Here is a 17,176-nt window from a genome sequence, read left to right as displayed (position 1 = left end):
TTTCACTAACCCCCAGCAAAAATTGGACTCGACAAGGCGTCCATAAACCATGTGATAACGACTGACCAATGAGTGATTGAGCAGTTGAACACTCTAATTGCAGGCTCTCTAACCCCAAGCGGGCACAACATACTCGGCTGCGCTCGAGCACCGCAAAGCCTTTCAGAGAAATATTCACAACTTGTTTCTTGAACAATGGTTTATTTTAGGAAGTCATACTCTTATGTACATATGGCAATAAAGGGCAAGATACAAAGAAAAAAACGTGAAATGAGTCTATCGAACGTGGTGCAGCACTTGGAAGGAAAGAAATGGCAATGACTAAATGTGCTGCTTCGCTTGCGACCCGCTTACAATGTTGCTCGACGGGGTCCGACCGCATTTCGTTTGCACTTGAGGCTACAGGAGAAACACTTGTACGCACTACCAATGAAGGCGAAAAAAAAAAAAAAAAAGCCACAACTTGTTGGAAAAATGTTACCGCACAAACCCGACACGTAATGCAACATCTTTGGTCGAATCGGCGTCCTCTGACAAATCTGAGACCTCGAATATCAGACTCGCACATTACACTTAAAGCAAAACAAGCTTTTCTTCAGTCAATAGACTGACACAGCGTCGGAACATTGCATTTGACACGCACGTGCCGGCGGTGCTCAAGCTTGCACCGAAGTGCCACGGCGACGTGCGGTGCGTCAAGCTTCTGAGCAGTCTTTCGTAAGTATGTACACGTGTTTAAGTACGAACTTGAGTGAGTCGCTCAGTAGAGGTGTCCGTTGGGCAGACCGGTCTGCAGTCTCTTGATGTGGTTGTAGATCTTGAGCGCGGGTCCCAGCTTGATGGAAAGTCCGGTGAGGACGTCGCTGCGCTTCAGAAGCAGCAGGGAGCGCCCATCTATTTCCTGCCGCGGAGAGGAAAGCGTTTGTTTTGTAAGCTTCTTGGTTCGGCATTGTTAAGACGAGCGAAGCAGAGATTTCCCCCATAGCAACAATGAAGTACAGCCTGTCGCCCCCCAAAAATGTAAAGAGCTTTTGTTCGCTGCTTGTTCGCGGTGATAACTGGCACCATTCAGCCTCATGTTTTGTAGGGCTCCGTCCGTCACCGTTTTCCATTTAAATTTCAGAAAACCGCTCTTTCTGAATGACGGTGACGGCTAGTCCCGAAACTTTGCGCGTCTGCTTCGGACCACTACAGTCAAACCCGTTTATGTTGAACTCGGGGAAAAAAAGTCAACCAGTTCGATATAGCGGGTAATTCAATATAAAAGTTTGAATGAATGCGCTTTCTGCTGACATATTACACAATGAAATAGTCTTGCATTTTCTGCTGCTTTTGTTCATTGCATCCGCGATAACATTATTTTTCTACGCTGTCGACGGACTCGAAAGTGCCGAGGCCGCTGTGTTCTATATTCGCGAATTGGCGCCGGACTATGCCGAGAGCACGAAGCACGTTCGGGCAGGTGCACCTTCTGCAGAGCGCCGTTTTGCTCTGCAAGTTGGCTTTCCGCTAACGCAGGCGGCCGGTTGCGTTGGGGAAAAGCCAGCCGACAGAGCAAGCTGGCTTTTTTTTTCTTTCGTCCAAGCGGCCACGTGCGGCCGCGTCAACTTGGCAGTTCGATATATCGGTAGCGGCTGCTATTGTTGTTCGATGTAACCATAGATTTTGCTATATATTATTACTGTAACACTACTGTGCACAAAAATTGTTCAATATAAGGGGTAATTTGATGTAAACAAGTTCAATATAGTCGGGTTCGACAGTAGCGCTAAGTTTGGGCGGAAAATGAGCGTTCAGCAATGCGTACTCCATTTTTCTAATAAAAAAAAAAAAACCTGCAAATATATTTTTTCAACACCCTGTACACTGCTGAGACGTTTTACATGGAATGTGTAAAAAGTTGTGTTGTACAAAGCTAGAGTTCCATAAAAAGAAAAAGTTACAAAAACGTGCGTGACTAAATTTAGCAGCACTCGGCCACACCAGCCGAACGCTGCACCGGAAACACAAACAAATCTTTTATGTTGTCGCCGTCCCCCTGGTTCTCAACTTTGCTTTGATGCTAGGGGCATGACTGTTCTATCACACAATAATGTCAAGGCTCGAGAAACGAGCACTGACAGGCCGATGATGTTGCCACAACTGACACACGCCCCCGGAAACGTGGGCTGCAGGGGAAAGCTCACCTGTTCTCTGAAGGCAGAGGCCTGCTCGGGAAAGCCGACGTGAACCAGAAACTTTTCCACTTCGTCGATGGACCAGCACTTTGCGTCGGGAATTGTGTCCGGATACTGGTCCAAGGCGGTGAAGTATGCAGCCCTGAAATGCGCCGGCACGTTTCGACATGTACCGCGCTGCTCCGAACAGATTCCGTACGTTTACGGAGGAAGCCACAAATGCTGTGCTGATGGTACACTTCCTGTCGCTTTGTTTACGAAGCACTGTTTTTCTAGGGCGCAATTTACCACTCCCTGGTTATTCTTTTAATCGTACAATGAATCCAACGATCGTCGACTGGCATATAGTGGAATCATTCTCAAATCCAAACGGAGGGTTATTTTGTGAACTAAGTATGCCGTATTTTAGTGTAGGAGCAAAGTTGCACCTTCTGCCACAACCTAGTTTCGAAAGCCGCTGTGCCGAAACAAAGCTAAAGTATGCCAAGCTTTCGTGACGGCGTGGAAGTTACTGGTAGAAAAACGGCAAAGGAGTCGAGAATACCAATGTTCACAGGTTATTCAGTTGTCGAAACACAGATATATGGTGTTCCTCAGTAAGACAAATAGTACTAGACCAACTAAGAGTGCTACATTTGAAGAACGTTTCCCATAGAACACCGAATACGCCAATATTTTTCACAAGGACAAATGGGCTCAGCAACATTTTGACATCCCTCAAAACACTAAACATGCCGATTTTTCAGTAGGTCAAAGAGGCTCATTACGCCTGCAGCGACACACTGCCAACGAATCCAAAGTTAGTGAAACGCGAAACAAACTGGGTTTTACATGTAAATAACTGGTTTGCCGTGAAGTTACTTTACCAAGAACCAATGTAGGCTACTCGGCGTAAACTACTTCCTCTATTCCCGCAAACCGGCGCAATCCAGTGTGATGTCGAAAAGAACACAACGCACTTTCACTGAAAATCCGAGACCAAGACTCACAGATCCAAGTGCGGCTCCTCATCTGAATCCTTGAGTTCGTCCTCGGGTACGGGCGAATCGCAAGGCGTGGGAAGTCCGGCAGGCGGGTCAACTTCTGCAATCACGGCAAAAAAAAAAAAGTGGCGACTACCATAATATCCCGAAATAGCCCACCTAAAATCGAGAGAAAATTAGGTGAAAACAGTGTGGGCTCACTTTTGATGTATAACCAAGGAAGTTGAAAAAATATTGCATCAAAAGAATGTGTGTTTACGCTTCGTTTACTCGCCCTCAAAACCTGAGCAGTCGCTACAATGTCAAACAAAATGTCAGTCACTTCGTCGCATAGGTCCCATGGCCAACTGCCCTTGTTTATGCCAAAGTCACCGATGACCAAGGCAGTGCAATTACTAGAAGTAGGCTATCGTTCGGCGTCTTAGGGAAAATACCGAGCCACGCCAAAAGTAGAGGTGGGTTATCTTTCGGATTAGGGGCATTTCTTGAGATATTACAGTATGCAAGTCTAAAATTTTAAGTTTTACGGAGTGCAAACTAGTATACAATAATTTCTTTTTTGAAGGTCGTTGATCATGACGAGATGCAACGGATTTTGTGTCGATATTTGCTTTTGCAAAGAAAAATATGTTATGTTCAGTTACTTCAAGCGTTTCTTTTCAGACCAACTCTTGGGACCCTTGTGGAACTATAATTAGCTGACGTGCGACGACAATGTTTCCGAGCGCTAGTCGTTTTAGTGTCGGAGAACTCACCCATCTTGACCTTGGGCCCAGAAGACTTCTTGCCCGCCTCCAGACATGCCTTGCAGAACCATTTCCCTGGTGATCGCAGAAAACTTTTGTGATGCACGAAACATATCGTGCCAAACACACAATTGGGGCTCTGAACTTTTATCTTCAAGGTTCTAACTTCTAAATATGGGCCCACGTTTTTTCAAAAGTGCCGCCAAGACGGTCAAAATGGCAGCTCATGGGTACCGCCATTTTGGTGCTTCGAACTCTGGGACGCCTTTTGCGACAGTCGCCCATCTGAAACGCGATTTTCTGAGCGGAACGTACGATCTTAGGAGATCAACGCAGCATTGTTTTGCTTTCATCGTGAACTGTTTCAGCAAGCAGGACGACGGAAAGCACTTCTTGCATCTTTCGTCGGGCACGTCGGGTCGGAAAAATCTGGTGATAAATAGCACTACTGATTCTACGCACCAATATGGCCAAAGTGTACTTGCTCTAAAGCGTAGCTTAAATTCACACGATGCATCTTTTCAAGATGCAACAGTTTAGCGAAACTGAGATTTTGCAAAATCGGCCTGTTCACACGTAGAGTTTGATGCGCGAAATCTGTGACATATTGACTTGCGAGAATTTCGCCAAACCTTGTGATCTACACTAGGAATATTAAGCGTTCCACATCAAAAATGATATGAAGTATGCACAGAGTGAAGAGATGGTCTGCTTTATTAATACCACTCGGTAAACTTCGTCGGATTCAGTTTTCTAGGCCTGACAAAACGGGGAAAGGCCACAAACAACAAAGAACAGGCAAATGATCTCGAGGTATTACGGTAATTTTTGCGCCGCTTAAAGGTCGCCTCTGCCCAGTCATCAGCCGCGTTTACATGAATGCAACTTCAGCGCATTGACTCCAATCGTCCTTCGAATGAAGCCGGCGCAGCAACATTTACATGAATGTGCACCAAGCCCTATGCGAAGGTGGCGCCACGCTGTGTCGAAGCTTAAAGTTAAAGCTGCGTTTCCGGCACCAGCCGCACGTGACGACGTTTCCCAGTGAATCGCACATGAAGGCCTTTCGATGCTTTGGGAGAGTGTAAACATTGTGCCTGCTGTCTTTGGTGCTGTGCAAGAAGTTACGAGACAGAAGAAACATCAAAATCCAAGCGTTCTGGGCTCCTGGCCGGGCCACCGGGCCACTCTGGACCAGAGGCGACGTGTGTGCACACGCCCTAGCGAGCGAGATCGTTTCCAAACGCTCCAAAGACGCCACCGCGCTGCGCCACTCCAAACTTGCTGACCGCGACAATGCAGTGCTCGGAGCTCTCAGCGTTGGTTGTGTTTGCGCCGAAGCCTTTATGATGGCAATAAAATCTCGCGTTTCTTCTCGGGAGAAAACTGCGGTTGACCCGACGGGACCACTCTCCGCAACGCCAACGAGGTTGGCCGCCGCCACGTTCTCAGCTGCTCACTCGCTCCCGCAGCGAGCGCCTTCCCATAATCCTCTCCGTTCCAAAATGCGATGTAAACTCCATTTACATGGGCTGAATGAATGCGTATTCATTGTGTCGACCCACCTCTGTCTAATGATTTTAATGCGATGCGCTTCCTTAGTGCATTCTTGAAGCTTAGTTTCGCGACACAAGATTTGCCAACAAGATGCATCGTGTGAACAGACCCTTAGTAGCTCCACTCGGCATTGTCCACTCCAGAGAGCAGACCAGAGGCAACACCCAAACCGTACCAAAAGGCGGCGAATTAAAATGGAACGTCCATACCTATGGGCTTGTTTGCAATCTTTGGCTTGTGGCACGTCGGATGGTACCCCTTGTCGCAGTTGTCACAGACCAACAAGTCGTCCTGAAGGGTAAAGAGGGGCATCGACTCACTCAATCGTAATAGTTAAAAGGGATGAAAAAATAAGAAAGAACAGAATAGTTACGCATTGTTTTTCTGTACTAGTTTTCACCTCAAGAATCGTGGTAAAAAAAAGTCCGGCTCCTCGTGTAGCATTATTGATTTCGCCATTGTGTGGAGGATTAAAGGGAAGCTGAAACACTTGTTTCAAAAAGGGAGGTTGATTCTAGCGTAGTTTTATCCCGTGAATCTAAACATCACGTTTGTTTTCCCCGAAGGTGTAACCAAACGCGAGAAAGCACAAGAAACCTCCGACCAGTCGTGGCGTCGTAAAAGAATTTTTCGGCCGCCAGGCGCGTGTCGCTCGAGAGCTGTGTGTGCAATTGCAAGCTTGCCAGGTGTATTTCCTCGCAACGGTCTTGACGCCTTTTTCTACCCTCTTTAGCAAGTGTGGGAGTGCATACCTTTGATAGGTGCTGAAGATGCGCAAGAGCGGAGATTATGAGAACACCTTTTGTGACGTCATGCTCCGGGAAAGAGGGCCTTCGGTGATACTTTGAAAATAATTTTCAACAACCTCCGTGCGCCAAATTAAAACAAATGATTTCGATATTCTAGATCCTGGAGGTCAAATACAAATACAAAATCGCCTCAGCTTCCCTTTAAGATATACGAAGGAGCATTTTAGATTGGGATATGCTCTCTCATCGAGAGATGCAAGCCCCAACTTGCCCTTTCCTTGCGGTGACGAGAATAGATTTCACCATCTTCGTTCTATTTACCTGCACTTCCTACACCGGTGCAGAAAAGTGTTGGGTGGCGTACTTCTGGTCGTATCTCAATACACAGACCTAAAGTACACTGCCCTACACTTTTCTGTACTTGTGCAGAAGATAGCAGGTAAATCGAACAAAACTATTACTTGCTACGTTTCCTATGCATACTGCAATCACTGGCCATGAAGGCCTGTACGAGAGCGGTTTGGCTTGGCTTGGCTTGACTTGGCCTGAACGTTTGGTGGCAAAAGAAAATTGGCTTTATGGCTAGCTCGCGGAGCCAAAAATTGGAAGTAAGTCCAAATATTGGTACGTTGTGGGGGTATGTTCATTATGCGAGCGCATTCATTATGCGAGTAAATAAGGCATGCACGAAGCACTGATTTTGCAAGCATTTAAAGGGGACAAGCTGAAAAGACAACTCGCAGCACCCAGTGATTTGAGCGTGAAGCCGTGAAATTGAGCCGAAGAAACTGTCGCTAGACTCGCCGGTGACGTCGAAAAGTAGGCTCGTCTCGAAGCGAATGGTCTCACTTTTGCCTCGACGCGATTTGAAGTGCGCAACTCACCGAGTCTGTGTTTGTGTTGCAGACGGCGCAGGTCTTGCAGTCTATGCACTGCCACGACGAGAGTTGCGCCACGTTCACCAGCTCGGGAGAGTAGTTGAGACACGACGGATGTGCTGCGGAAAGAAGAAAAAGTGGAATCACAAAAGGTGGAGGAACTATTGTAATATCGTGAAAGATAGCCCACCTAAAAGCAAAAGCAAATCAGGTGAAAATACAGAGTTTTTAACTTCCCATGTGCAATCAAAAAAAGGAAAGCAAAATGCTAGTTTCAGATTTCGTGACCTGCGAAACTTGTGACTGCAGAAAGGGGCGATGAACCAAAGGCGACTGTCCTTTCCAGTTAGCAATGTTTGCTTATGCATGTTGTGACTAAGTAGCACCATTTCTGCCAAGGACCATTGGCCAGGGCCCTGGAATTACCACAAGTGGGCTATCCCTCAGTGCTTCTGAAAAGGTCGGAGGACGCGTAAGCGTCGCCTGTAGGATTGGATCGCGAGAGCGTTACCGCATCCTCGGCCAGCTTGGGGCGCATGCCGCTGCACGCCAAGCCTTCGTCTCAGCCTTCTCGGCTTCAGTCGTATATGGCCGACCCCGTCGCCGAGCAGGAACAGACGTAGATGCAGCATCTGCACTCGTAGAAGACGACGACTCAGAACAGCGGCCCACACGGGTAGACGGCACTGCGTTCATCGCACAAGTGTTCTCTCCCGACCGCCTTCGGCGGCCCCGCCTCGTGGTACGCTCTTTACAGACGAATGACGACGGCAGGATCGCAGCGCCTCTGGGCGGACTCGGCGACGGATGGAAATTTTCTGCTCCTCCAGACAGACGAGCCTAGGTCATGTGGCTCTGACGTCACGACCCTATTCATCCATCACAGTTTTTGAGTCACAGGAGCTTTTCGGCACAGGTGTCACGCCGGCTTTTCTGGCTCGGCATATTACGGTGATATGCAGTCTGGTGGCTCGTCTTCCCACAAGCGAGGGAATGCGCCTTGTGCACAGCCGTTGAGCGAGACACTCCAGTGAGAGGAAGGTTGAGGGAACCCCGTGTTCCTGAGGCAACCGATAAGTAATCACCATAATCACCGGTAAGACTACATTAGGTCTTGGTGTTTGCAAACCACTTTGTGCACTTTAGGCCCTCCCCTGTTGTTTTGCACTCGTAATTTCTTTCGTTAGTCCTTCTGCGAGACGCGCGTGGTGGTTCAGAGCTGAATTCCAGGAAAGTAGCTTGGCCAGTGTTCTCACAATGCAAAGAACACGTAGAGGGATAACTAAAAAAAACGCAAAAACAAGACTAACGAAATATGAACTCTAACAAGCCACTGCCAGAACATTGTTGTTTTCCAATTCTCATACCTTTGGCTTTTATAACCTCGCGACGAAGATCGCATCCTGTCTTCACAAACCAGCACAAATGCAAGAATAGATACCCAGCCACGATGTGTACAAACAAACTGAAGCAAAATCTACTACACAAGGAATGATCTCGCTATAGAAACGTCATTACCTGTATGCTCCATTTTCACTCGGTCACGCTCGGCTACCAATGCGCATAATAGCCTTAATCGGTCACCGGAAGCTGTGACCAGGCAGGATTTGGGACGTTGCCCGTACGACCAAGCACCAGAATTGCACTAACACGTGGTGTTCCCACGGCAGCTCTTGTTAAATGGTCACGCAATGTTTATTAGGATGCACACGATTTGGAAGCAAGTCTTGCACCCTATCGTGATAGTGAGAGACAGGAGTCTTAAGAAGGCACTTAAGTGCTTTTTGTAGAGGCTTGTTTTTCATGGCATTTGCATTTTTTAATGCAAGTCTCTAGATTTCCTCGCATCAAAAAAAGGTGTGTGGAGTGTGAGGACGATGCGCTACAGCGACCACTGAATCGGCGCTTACTCCATTATCATTAGTGACCGGTTGCATTTTAGAGCGGCCAATATTTCCATTCGTCGAAGAAAAAAAAGTTTCAGACGGCGGCAACGTGGTTAGCCCGATAACTACCGGTCGTGACCTGATCAGCTGTGCCTGTGTTCCCTCCATCCCACGGATCATCCTGTTGAAAATAAACGCCCAGAGCAACTAGAACTTCTTGGGAAGCCTGGATGGCGTGAATATGCTGTCTTGTATATTTAGTTGTCTTATGCCAGCATTGCTTTTAGGCGACGTTTGCTTAGTTTGAAACTGTGGAATTTGATTTCTATCCGCAAAATTCAGACTTGGGAGTCAAACTTTTTATTGTTTCAAACTTGTACCCCAAAAAAGTTTGAAATGTTCGGATTTTTCTAATTTTAATCTTAAATAAATTCTAAATGTTTGAATATTTCAAACTATCTGTCAAAAAATTTGATATCTTCGAACTCAAACTTTCAGAAACCTTAACTTTTCTTTAATTATTGGAATCGGAACTTCTTTTCAAATTTGAATCTTAGCGAGGTTCGAAAATTTCAAACCCGAGCTCGGGAGGTTCGTGGCATCCCTAGTCCCCACCAACCCCATAAAATTTGACAAAGGAAAATAGTTAATTGCGTGGAGATTCAGAATGTTACTATTATTGCTCTTTTTGTAGGTGCATCATACATTATATTTTGACAGAAACATCAAATCTTTGGATGTAGGAGACATACAACAATTATTGTTTGAAAACGCCGTCCAACGTCACTCCCTGGTGACTGCCCCAAGGTGCGGAAAAAGAGGCACATCACGACCTCCGATTAGTTTTTAATAGGGAAAACGACCACCCGTTATTGTAATTTCCGGGTATCTTTTTAAAATGCTTACAGCCCCTAGCTTGAGTTATCACCATAAATGCATGACCTCAAAATCCACTTGAGTGCCCCCTTAACCTCTCGACTGTGTCAGTCGAGCCTAGCTCGTCAATGCAGAGCCATTCAAGATGAGTATTACTCGTCTGATTTCGCCAGACCACGCACTCAACTGTTCTGAATGAACGAGGCTTGCTGAAGGCTTAGTTTGCAGGTCTGCCAACAAATGGCAGCACCAAATTTTTTTTAATTTTTGCTCCCATTATGCTAGCAGTTAGAAACTTTATTTTGAAGGCACCCAATGTAATTTTGAAAAAAAACAATCAAGCGGTTGAGGGTGAGAAATTCCCCAATACCGAAAACGGTCGAACTGCTCACACATCACACAAAGAAAGGTGTCTGCCGCAGACATGATGACAGAATCATCTGCGGACAGGTCGCAAGCATGTCCGAACGCATCCGCAAACAGTTTTTGTGTATTATGACGGAATCGTCGTACAAGCAAGCAACACGCCTCAGACTGTCTTCCCTCATGAGTTAGCAGTGCGACCATGGCTTCAGAGGAGAACTCGCCTTTCGTGCTGCAGTCACGGCAGACGAGGAGGGGTTCGACGTCTCCGGTCACGTTGGACGCAGCGGTGAGGCAGCAGATGAAGCAGTGTGGCTCATCGTCCTCGAAAAACTCGGTCGCCTCCATCGTCGGGCTGTCCAAGTTTTCCAGGAAGTCTGGCCCATGCGTCTTCTTGATCCTCTGTGTCGTCCAAAGGAACAAAGACCGTCACAACCCGGGTCAACTTTGATGCGCGAGTCGACCAATGCTACAAAGGCAAGCGGCGCACGAAAATACAAAGGCACCACTTTTGCGGCATAATAGCAGATAAGACAAGTACGCAGAGCGCATGTCGGGTTTAATTTAAATTTATTCTGAATTTATTCTTGCGACATGTCGGCTAAATCTTTTAACCCTTTACCTTTTGTGGTACATTTAACCTGTCCAGTACAAAACAAAGCCTCAGGTTTTTTTGGTTTTTTTTCTCAATCTGGCAGATTGGTCTTGGCCTGTGGTAAAGCTCTAGGGCAAAATGCTCCGGCAACATACAAATAATTCACAATCAAAGCACAAGAAGCTGCATCAAGGAAGGAGGAGAAGGTCAGAATATTGAGGTACCAACATTGGTACAACTATTAAACTGACACACACCAAGAGTAATGGAAGAAAAAGAACAGGACAATATCAAATTGCCTTTCGACTGCTTTTGACCGCCATCTGTTGCTGCTCCTCTTTTTTCATAGCAGTTGAAGATGATCCAGTTTCCGGTTCGCGCAAAATATCTGCCTTTTTGTAGATGAGCTTTCCGTTTGTCACTTGCTGTTCAGGAAGCGATTCCGACGGCTCTCGCCCCGGAAAGATGGTGGGCACTGCGCCAGGCCTAAGCTTGCTGCAGGTAGCGTCAACATAGTCGTCTGCTGCGAAATGTAAGCAGCAGACGACGCTGGTGGCAGACGCCCCTTTGGGGCAGACATTCTCGCGTGCCACAGCTTTCAGCCACTTGTGCCTGGTGACGGTGTCCGACGGAAACTCGTGGAAGAAGATGCCTGGCTGCCGTTTGTTCTTGGATGACCGGCAGAAAGGCACGCAGCAGTAGGTGATGGGGCCTCTGCAAGAGAGGATGCCTGCCATTTTGCTGCCATATCGTCTGCTACTGGGGGGCAGACATGGCAGTGTCCTTTATCGTTTCTGTGGTGTGATGAATTAACTTTCGTAGCTAATTATGCTTTTTTTTTTAGTTCCTCAACCACCATGACTTTTAGCCGCAATTTTTTGTAATGACTGACAGATGTTTTAGGTCTGCAAAAAGGTTATGACAGTTTATTTAGGTCTGCAAAGTTTATTTGTGAAAATGTAACACGTTCAGGAACTATAGGTTTTGTACAAGATTGACATCCAAAGGGTCTAAAACAAGTCGGGTAAAATCCTAGTTCTAATCAATTAACATACGCGTGAAACTTCGCATTTTCGTACATCTCAGAAAACTACCGTACGTAGAACCGCAGAGCTCCTAAGCAACCCTTTCCCATGTCCTCCTCGCAACTTCGAATCGTAAATAAATAAATAAAAATAAAAAGGCACAGAAAATTAGAAAAGTGAGACCGACGTGACCTGTCTATTATGATTCGTCTCACTCGAACGGCACAACCAATTCGGTAGTCAACCCGTCCCTTTTGCCGTTCATGTTGCTTTCCTGTATTCCCGTAACTTTAGCAGCACGCTCTTAAGTTGTCAAGCCATGAGCCTCTGGTTTGCCGCGCTGCGAAGCGCCCGAACAGCCAGCGGTGGGATTTCAATTGATCAAGGATTTCAGATTTCCCAATAAACAGATGCAGTACTCGTTGCAAGACGGGGGAAAGAGTTCACGAGCCAAAGATGGCTCCGAGGTTCGAGACCGAGGGAGAACAAACGAGTTCTTAATGAGGCGAAAACGACTGGATGTCTATAGTAAAACAATAAAACGTATGAACCACTGTCACTGTAGAAGCAGGTAGTTTAGAGGAGACACATATTCAAAGCGCATTCACGTAACAATTTCTTTTTATGCTGCTCAGGAACGGAGGGGGCAAGGTAGCATGTCCTAAGATCGCGTTTCATCGGACAAGCAAAATATACCTGGGAGCCAGCGGTCTTGCTTTGAACATCGCCGAAGGGTTAGAGAACGAAGCGTTTTTTGTGTGAAGCTCTCGCTACGTGCACTCCTTTGAAACGCCCCAAACTGAACGGATCGTACCCTGCCGGAAAAGGCGAATAACCACACATCCGTCGCAGGCAGTCAACAGACAGCCAGCGGAACGAGCAAAACGTAGAGAACACACCCCAACACACCTCTCTTCCAAAACTCGGGCAAAAATAAATTAAAAAAAAAGGTGGGTCCGCGTAGCGCCATCTATGTAAGCTCCCAAACTGATGGTCAATCCTGACAGATGGCGCTAGTTGTCCACGGAGTTTCAGAAGTGCCCAGGGTGGTCCAGAGTTTTTGTATGTTTCTGTAAAGTAACGTTGGTTTCTGTGTAGCACGATTTGCGCAATGTTTGTAAGGGAACGCTTAGAGCGCGTTGCTGGTGGTAACTGTCGTTTTATTTATTTTAGTCACAAAAATATATTTGTTCGCACAAAACAACAACAAAAACTGTAGAACTTGTAGCTGAGCTAGTTATAGAACGCTGGTCTGTGTGTCTTCTTCCTTGCATCCGTTGTTTTTTTGCGCCTTACACCATGCTTCATAACAACAAAACAGCTAAAGCTATGTGGAGAGCAAGTTCGTCTGCTTCTCGAGCAAGGGTTACGGTGACGTAAGAACACCAAGCTCCGATTGGCTCCAGTTGGCAGGATAGTGGGTAGGCCTCAAGGCAACTAGCATCGGGGTCAACCCACTGTCCCTCCATCAGAGCCAATGCAGAGTTCGGCGTTTTGAGGTCACCGAAAGCAGACCAACGCGAATGGCGAGTAGCAGACGACACCTGAAGAGAAAGGGAAAAATTATAGTTAGCACGAGAACGCCGGCCTGAAATTTAAAGAAAGTGTAGTGTCAAACACGAGCAGCATTGCAATACTGAAAAGAAAAGGGAATACGTTGCTCGTCCTTCAACGCTGCCACAAGTACAAGTGGAATCACCTTCAGACTAAAGGAACTCTTCAGACACAAAAACAAAATAAACCACAAAAAAAAAAAAAAATAAATAACACTGATAATATTGACGGTTATGTGTCCAACGCTGACATATGAAACGGCGCAGGACTTCGCGGTACGAAAATATACACCGTAACAAGAAAATGTTCGGGAGTTTGCGCTCTAGCAAACGACGACAATCCCCCCCCCCCCCCCCTTTTTTTTTTTTTTTTTGCTTGTTTAGTTTGAAATGTTTACGAAATATGTCTTGAAAGGAGTAAACAAACGACCAAACGCCAAACATTAACAATAAATAAAAAGAATAAAAAAAAAACTTGTTTGGGGTAACGTGAAAGTGCGTGCTAAAACACTTCGTACGACGGAACCCTTGATCGCGCCGCACGTGGTCAAACGTCAGAGCTCTGCGTCACACCGCGAACGGGCGACCGATGACGCGATCGGCCGCACGGCCAACAGCAATAAAAACGCGTACGAAAAAAAAAAAAAAAAAGAAAAAAAAAAGAAAAAGCCTGGATGTTGCCTGGATGCGGCGCGGGACTGCGCGGGACCGAGATGATGCGAAGTAGTGGCGGCAGCGGCGAAGTCGAAAGAGAGCGGGCAATGGCGGTTGCGTCGGCAGACGCGTCGTCTGCTACGAATGTCCGCTACACATTTGGCCTCTCCGATCCACCGCGACGAAGCTGTCGCGTCCCACACGCGAAAACAATGCTCCTAGCTGTCACTGCCTTTTCAACCTTTGTTCCGCCCTTGTTCTGTTGAGCATTCGTGGTAACCACAGCTCCATGGCCCACCCAGATAGCTGAGGGAATCGGTATCAGCTTCTGGACGATGCGTAACTTGTGCGTATCTGCGATTGCTCAAAGGATGCGTCACATGATTCCCTTTTACTTTTCTGGTTGAACTTTTTTTTGTTGTTGTTTCGTGGTGCCGCCACATTTTTTATTTATTTATTTATTATTTTTTTAGCCGTTTTTGGACAGATGGGGCGCTGAGGCTCGCTTCAACACGCCTCCGCAGCTTTGAGGGGAAACTTTCATTTAAATACGGGCTACGCGTGGGGCATTTTATAAACAATACGCGGCTCCTGGCGCTCCGTCGAAAGACGGAGTCACTCTTTTTTTTTAATTTTTTGTTGAGAGGGAGCGGTGTGCAGCGTTGCAAGATGTGTAGAGCGGAGAAAGACGCAGCACAGAGCCACGCCGACCGGCCAGTCAACACATGGCGCGCGCGTACAGCAAGAATAAGTTAAAAAAAGAAAAAAAGTCACACGTTTTTACTATTTGTTTTATATATTGTTTGTCCCTTTCACACCCTTTCTAGCCTGCAAAATAAAAATAAATAAAAACGCGTAAGTGCAAATTAAAGAAATAAAAATAAAATGCAATAATATTAAGAGTAACCTTACACGAATGAAGCAGAATAAAAAGCGATTTTCACGCGCACAACCTAATTTCGGGACATTCCACAGCCGCTTAAAAAACGTGATCGGAGCACGTGCAACCGCGCGCACCACCGCTAACAAGAAATCTCACACACGCACCCCACGCACCCACCCCCCAGAAGGGGAAAATAATAATAATTTCACTCGCCTTGCGTTTGCTTAGCGGTCTCGCACGCTTCCCAGCGGGACCCTGAAGTCCAGCCCGACCGTTGTTGTTGTTGCAGTTGATGAGCGGTGCCGCGACCGCCACACGTTTCTCCGGAACCACCAGCATCGCGTTGGGCCGCGCCGCCACCGCCGCCGGCGCACTTTCGCCGTTCAGAACGGGTGGTTGGCCCAGCGGCTCACGAGGAACCATCGGCGGCTTGCTGGGCCTCGGACTGCACGATGCCGGTGCGACCTTGGGCGCCGCGTTGCAGCGCTCCAGCCGCTGTTTCTCGGCGTCGGACAGCCCGTACGAGCCACCCGCGAACCGGACCAGTCGACCCGCAGCCACTTCTTTCTCGAACGCGAGTTCGAGCGCTCCTTTGGTTAGTCGGATCCCGGCCTCCTTGCTTTGGAGGAACGCTTCGACTTCGGACGCGGTGATTCCCGCATTGGATGCACCGCCGCCGGCGCGTTGACGGGCGCACCAGAGATCTTTGACGGCGTCGCCGATCATGCGGCTCACCTTCTGCGTGGTGGCGTGCCCGCTGATAGACACCGCGACCACGGGCACGGCGTTGGCGGCAGCGGCCGCGCTGGCCGCGGGATCAGAGAGCGGTGACTTGTTGAAGCGGACCCACTTGGCAGCGTTCCGGTAGCTCGTGCTGCCTTTGTAGTCCACCTTGATGACCACTTCGGCGTCGACGAGCAAGTCGAGTTCGGTCTGGACCTCGACTTTGGTGAGTCCATGCCGGCGGTAGAGCATGTGACAAATGCGCTCGAAGTCTGGGCGGGCCTTGCGCTTTCGGAGTTGGTCGATCGTTTCGAGGACGATCTCTTTGTGCTTGGACGTGGACATCTTCGCTGGGTTTTCGGTTCGGTTCGGGACCGCGGTGCACTGCTCGATTGTTGGCGAGAATATTTTTTTCTTTTTCCTCCGAGAAATTGTCGAGGAGCGCGGCCGGTAGCGGACAAGGGAGTTGACGAACCAACTACAGCGCGCCGGGTCCGTTGTGCGCGTGCGCAGAGCGCGTCGAGCGACGCATGCCGGGAAGGATCGACGCGCCAAGCGTCGCCCGGGCGGACGCGCAAAATTTTTGCGCTCCTCGCGTCTCTGAAACCGCAGCTTCTTCGCGGGGTTCTCCTCCGCCACACCTCCCGGAATCACAAATAAGACGAAGCGTGCACCGTTGAAGACCAATCCCGCAATTTATCCGCGAAAGAAACTCGGTTCACGGAACGTGTTTCGGTGGAAAAGAACGGTTTCGAAGCGGGGCCGAGCGTGAGCGGCCGTTGGAATCAGGGAAGGGCTCCGATTGGTCAGACGCGAGCGTAGCAGAAGACCGTCTGCTTCGATGGCGGGAGGCGCCACATTTTTTCCCGATTTGGGCGCATGGCGCCGATATTTTTTGAAGCGCGTTTATTTTCCTGTAATCGCTTGTGTCCGATAGCTTGATCTGATACTTTTAGAACTGATTCGCGAGTAACACAACTTATTACAAGACCAGCGCAACCCAAGCGGAACACACGCATGCAAGATTAGTGCCCGAGCGACCTAGCGCGCGCAGGCATTTTCGAAGCTTTACGACTTTACTGGCTTTACTCAGAAATTCACAGATGTGCACAAAATAAAACGATTTGTGCATATATTTTTGTGAAACAAAATGTGTGGTCGGTTCAGGATTTGCAGGCGACACATGTTTACATTACGTTGTAGCTTTGCGGATCGCTTGACCACGTGACGTGGTTACGTTTGAAGGTCACCTAGGTGCTGTGGTTCATACCTAAACAGGTACTGCGAGCACGGAGTTGAGTTCACTGTTGGGAGAAAACGCCGACAGGCGAATAAAAAAAAAATGCTAGGAATGCAAACTGCAAGGTATTTTAGCTTTACCTTTATTTCTTCCCCCCAAGTAATGACATTGAAAAGCTATGTGAATTTTTGTAGTTTATATGACTCAGAATTAAGGAATTCTACGCATACCGTTAGATTTTGCCGAGATTTAAATTTGAAAGATGAGCTTTCAACCATGAGCTTGGTC

The 17,176-nt window shown here is 47.7% G+C and overlaps 1 protein-coding gene across 2 annotated transcripts; it reads right to left on the bottom strand.

The window, feature by feature from the left end:
- Positions 1-184: 184 nt before the first annotated feature.
- LOC115323459 lies at positions 185-16,183 on the bottom strand. 2 transcript variants are annotated; one of them, XM_040207538.3, is made up of 9 exons: positions 12,532-12,786; positions 11,110-11,524; positions 10,440-10,617; positions 7,097-7,209; positions 5,673-5,754; positions 3,916-3,981; positions 3,167-3,260; positions 2,187-2,319; positions 185-901 (listed from the first exon to the last, which is right to left on the bottom strand). In XM_040207538.3, exons 1-9 carry the CDS (start codon positions 12,558-12,560, stop codon positions 761-763), a joined length of 1,251 nt encoding a protein of 416 aa, XP_040063472.1. In that variant the 5' UTR covers positions 12,561-12,786; the 3' UTR covers positions 185-760. The 2 variants fall into 2 exon arrangements, with proteins under 2 accessions (XP_040063472.1, XP_029839701.2); XM_029983841.4 differs by lacking the exons at positions 11,110-11,524; positions 12,532-12,786 and adding an exon at positions 15,139-16,183.
- Between the last annotated feature and the right edge of the window lie 993 nt (positions 16,184-17,176).

The sequence above is a fragment of the Ixodes scapularis genome, unplaced genomic scaffold (genome assembly GCF_016920785.2).
Source record: "Ixodes scapularis isolate PalLabHiFi unplaced genomic scaffold, ASM1692078v2 PGA_scaffold12__126_contigs__length_90152505, whole genome shotgun sequence".
Classification (NCBI taxonomy): Eukaryota; Metazoa; Arthropoda; class Arachnida; order Ixodida; family Ixodidae; genus Ixodes; species Ixodes scapularis.
The sequence above is the reverse complement of the archived record's forward strand: the minus strand, read 5'-3'. Positions and strand labels throughout refer to the sequence as shown.

Coding starts and splice junctions, on each gene's coding strand:
- LOC115323459 (XM_029983841.4), bottom strand. CDS start 15,993: ATGTCCACGTCCAAGCACAAAGAGATCGTCCTCGAAACGATCGACCAA. Junction 7,210..10,439: donor CCGTGACTGCAGCACGAAAG/GCGAGTTCTCCT, acceptor TTCTTTCCGCAG/CACATCCGTCGTGTCTCAAC. Junction 2,320..3,166: donor GAGGAGCCGCACTTGGATCT/GTGAGTCTTGGT, acceptor GGCGCATTTCAG/GGCTGCATACTTCACCGCCT.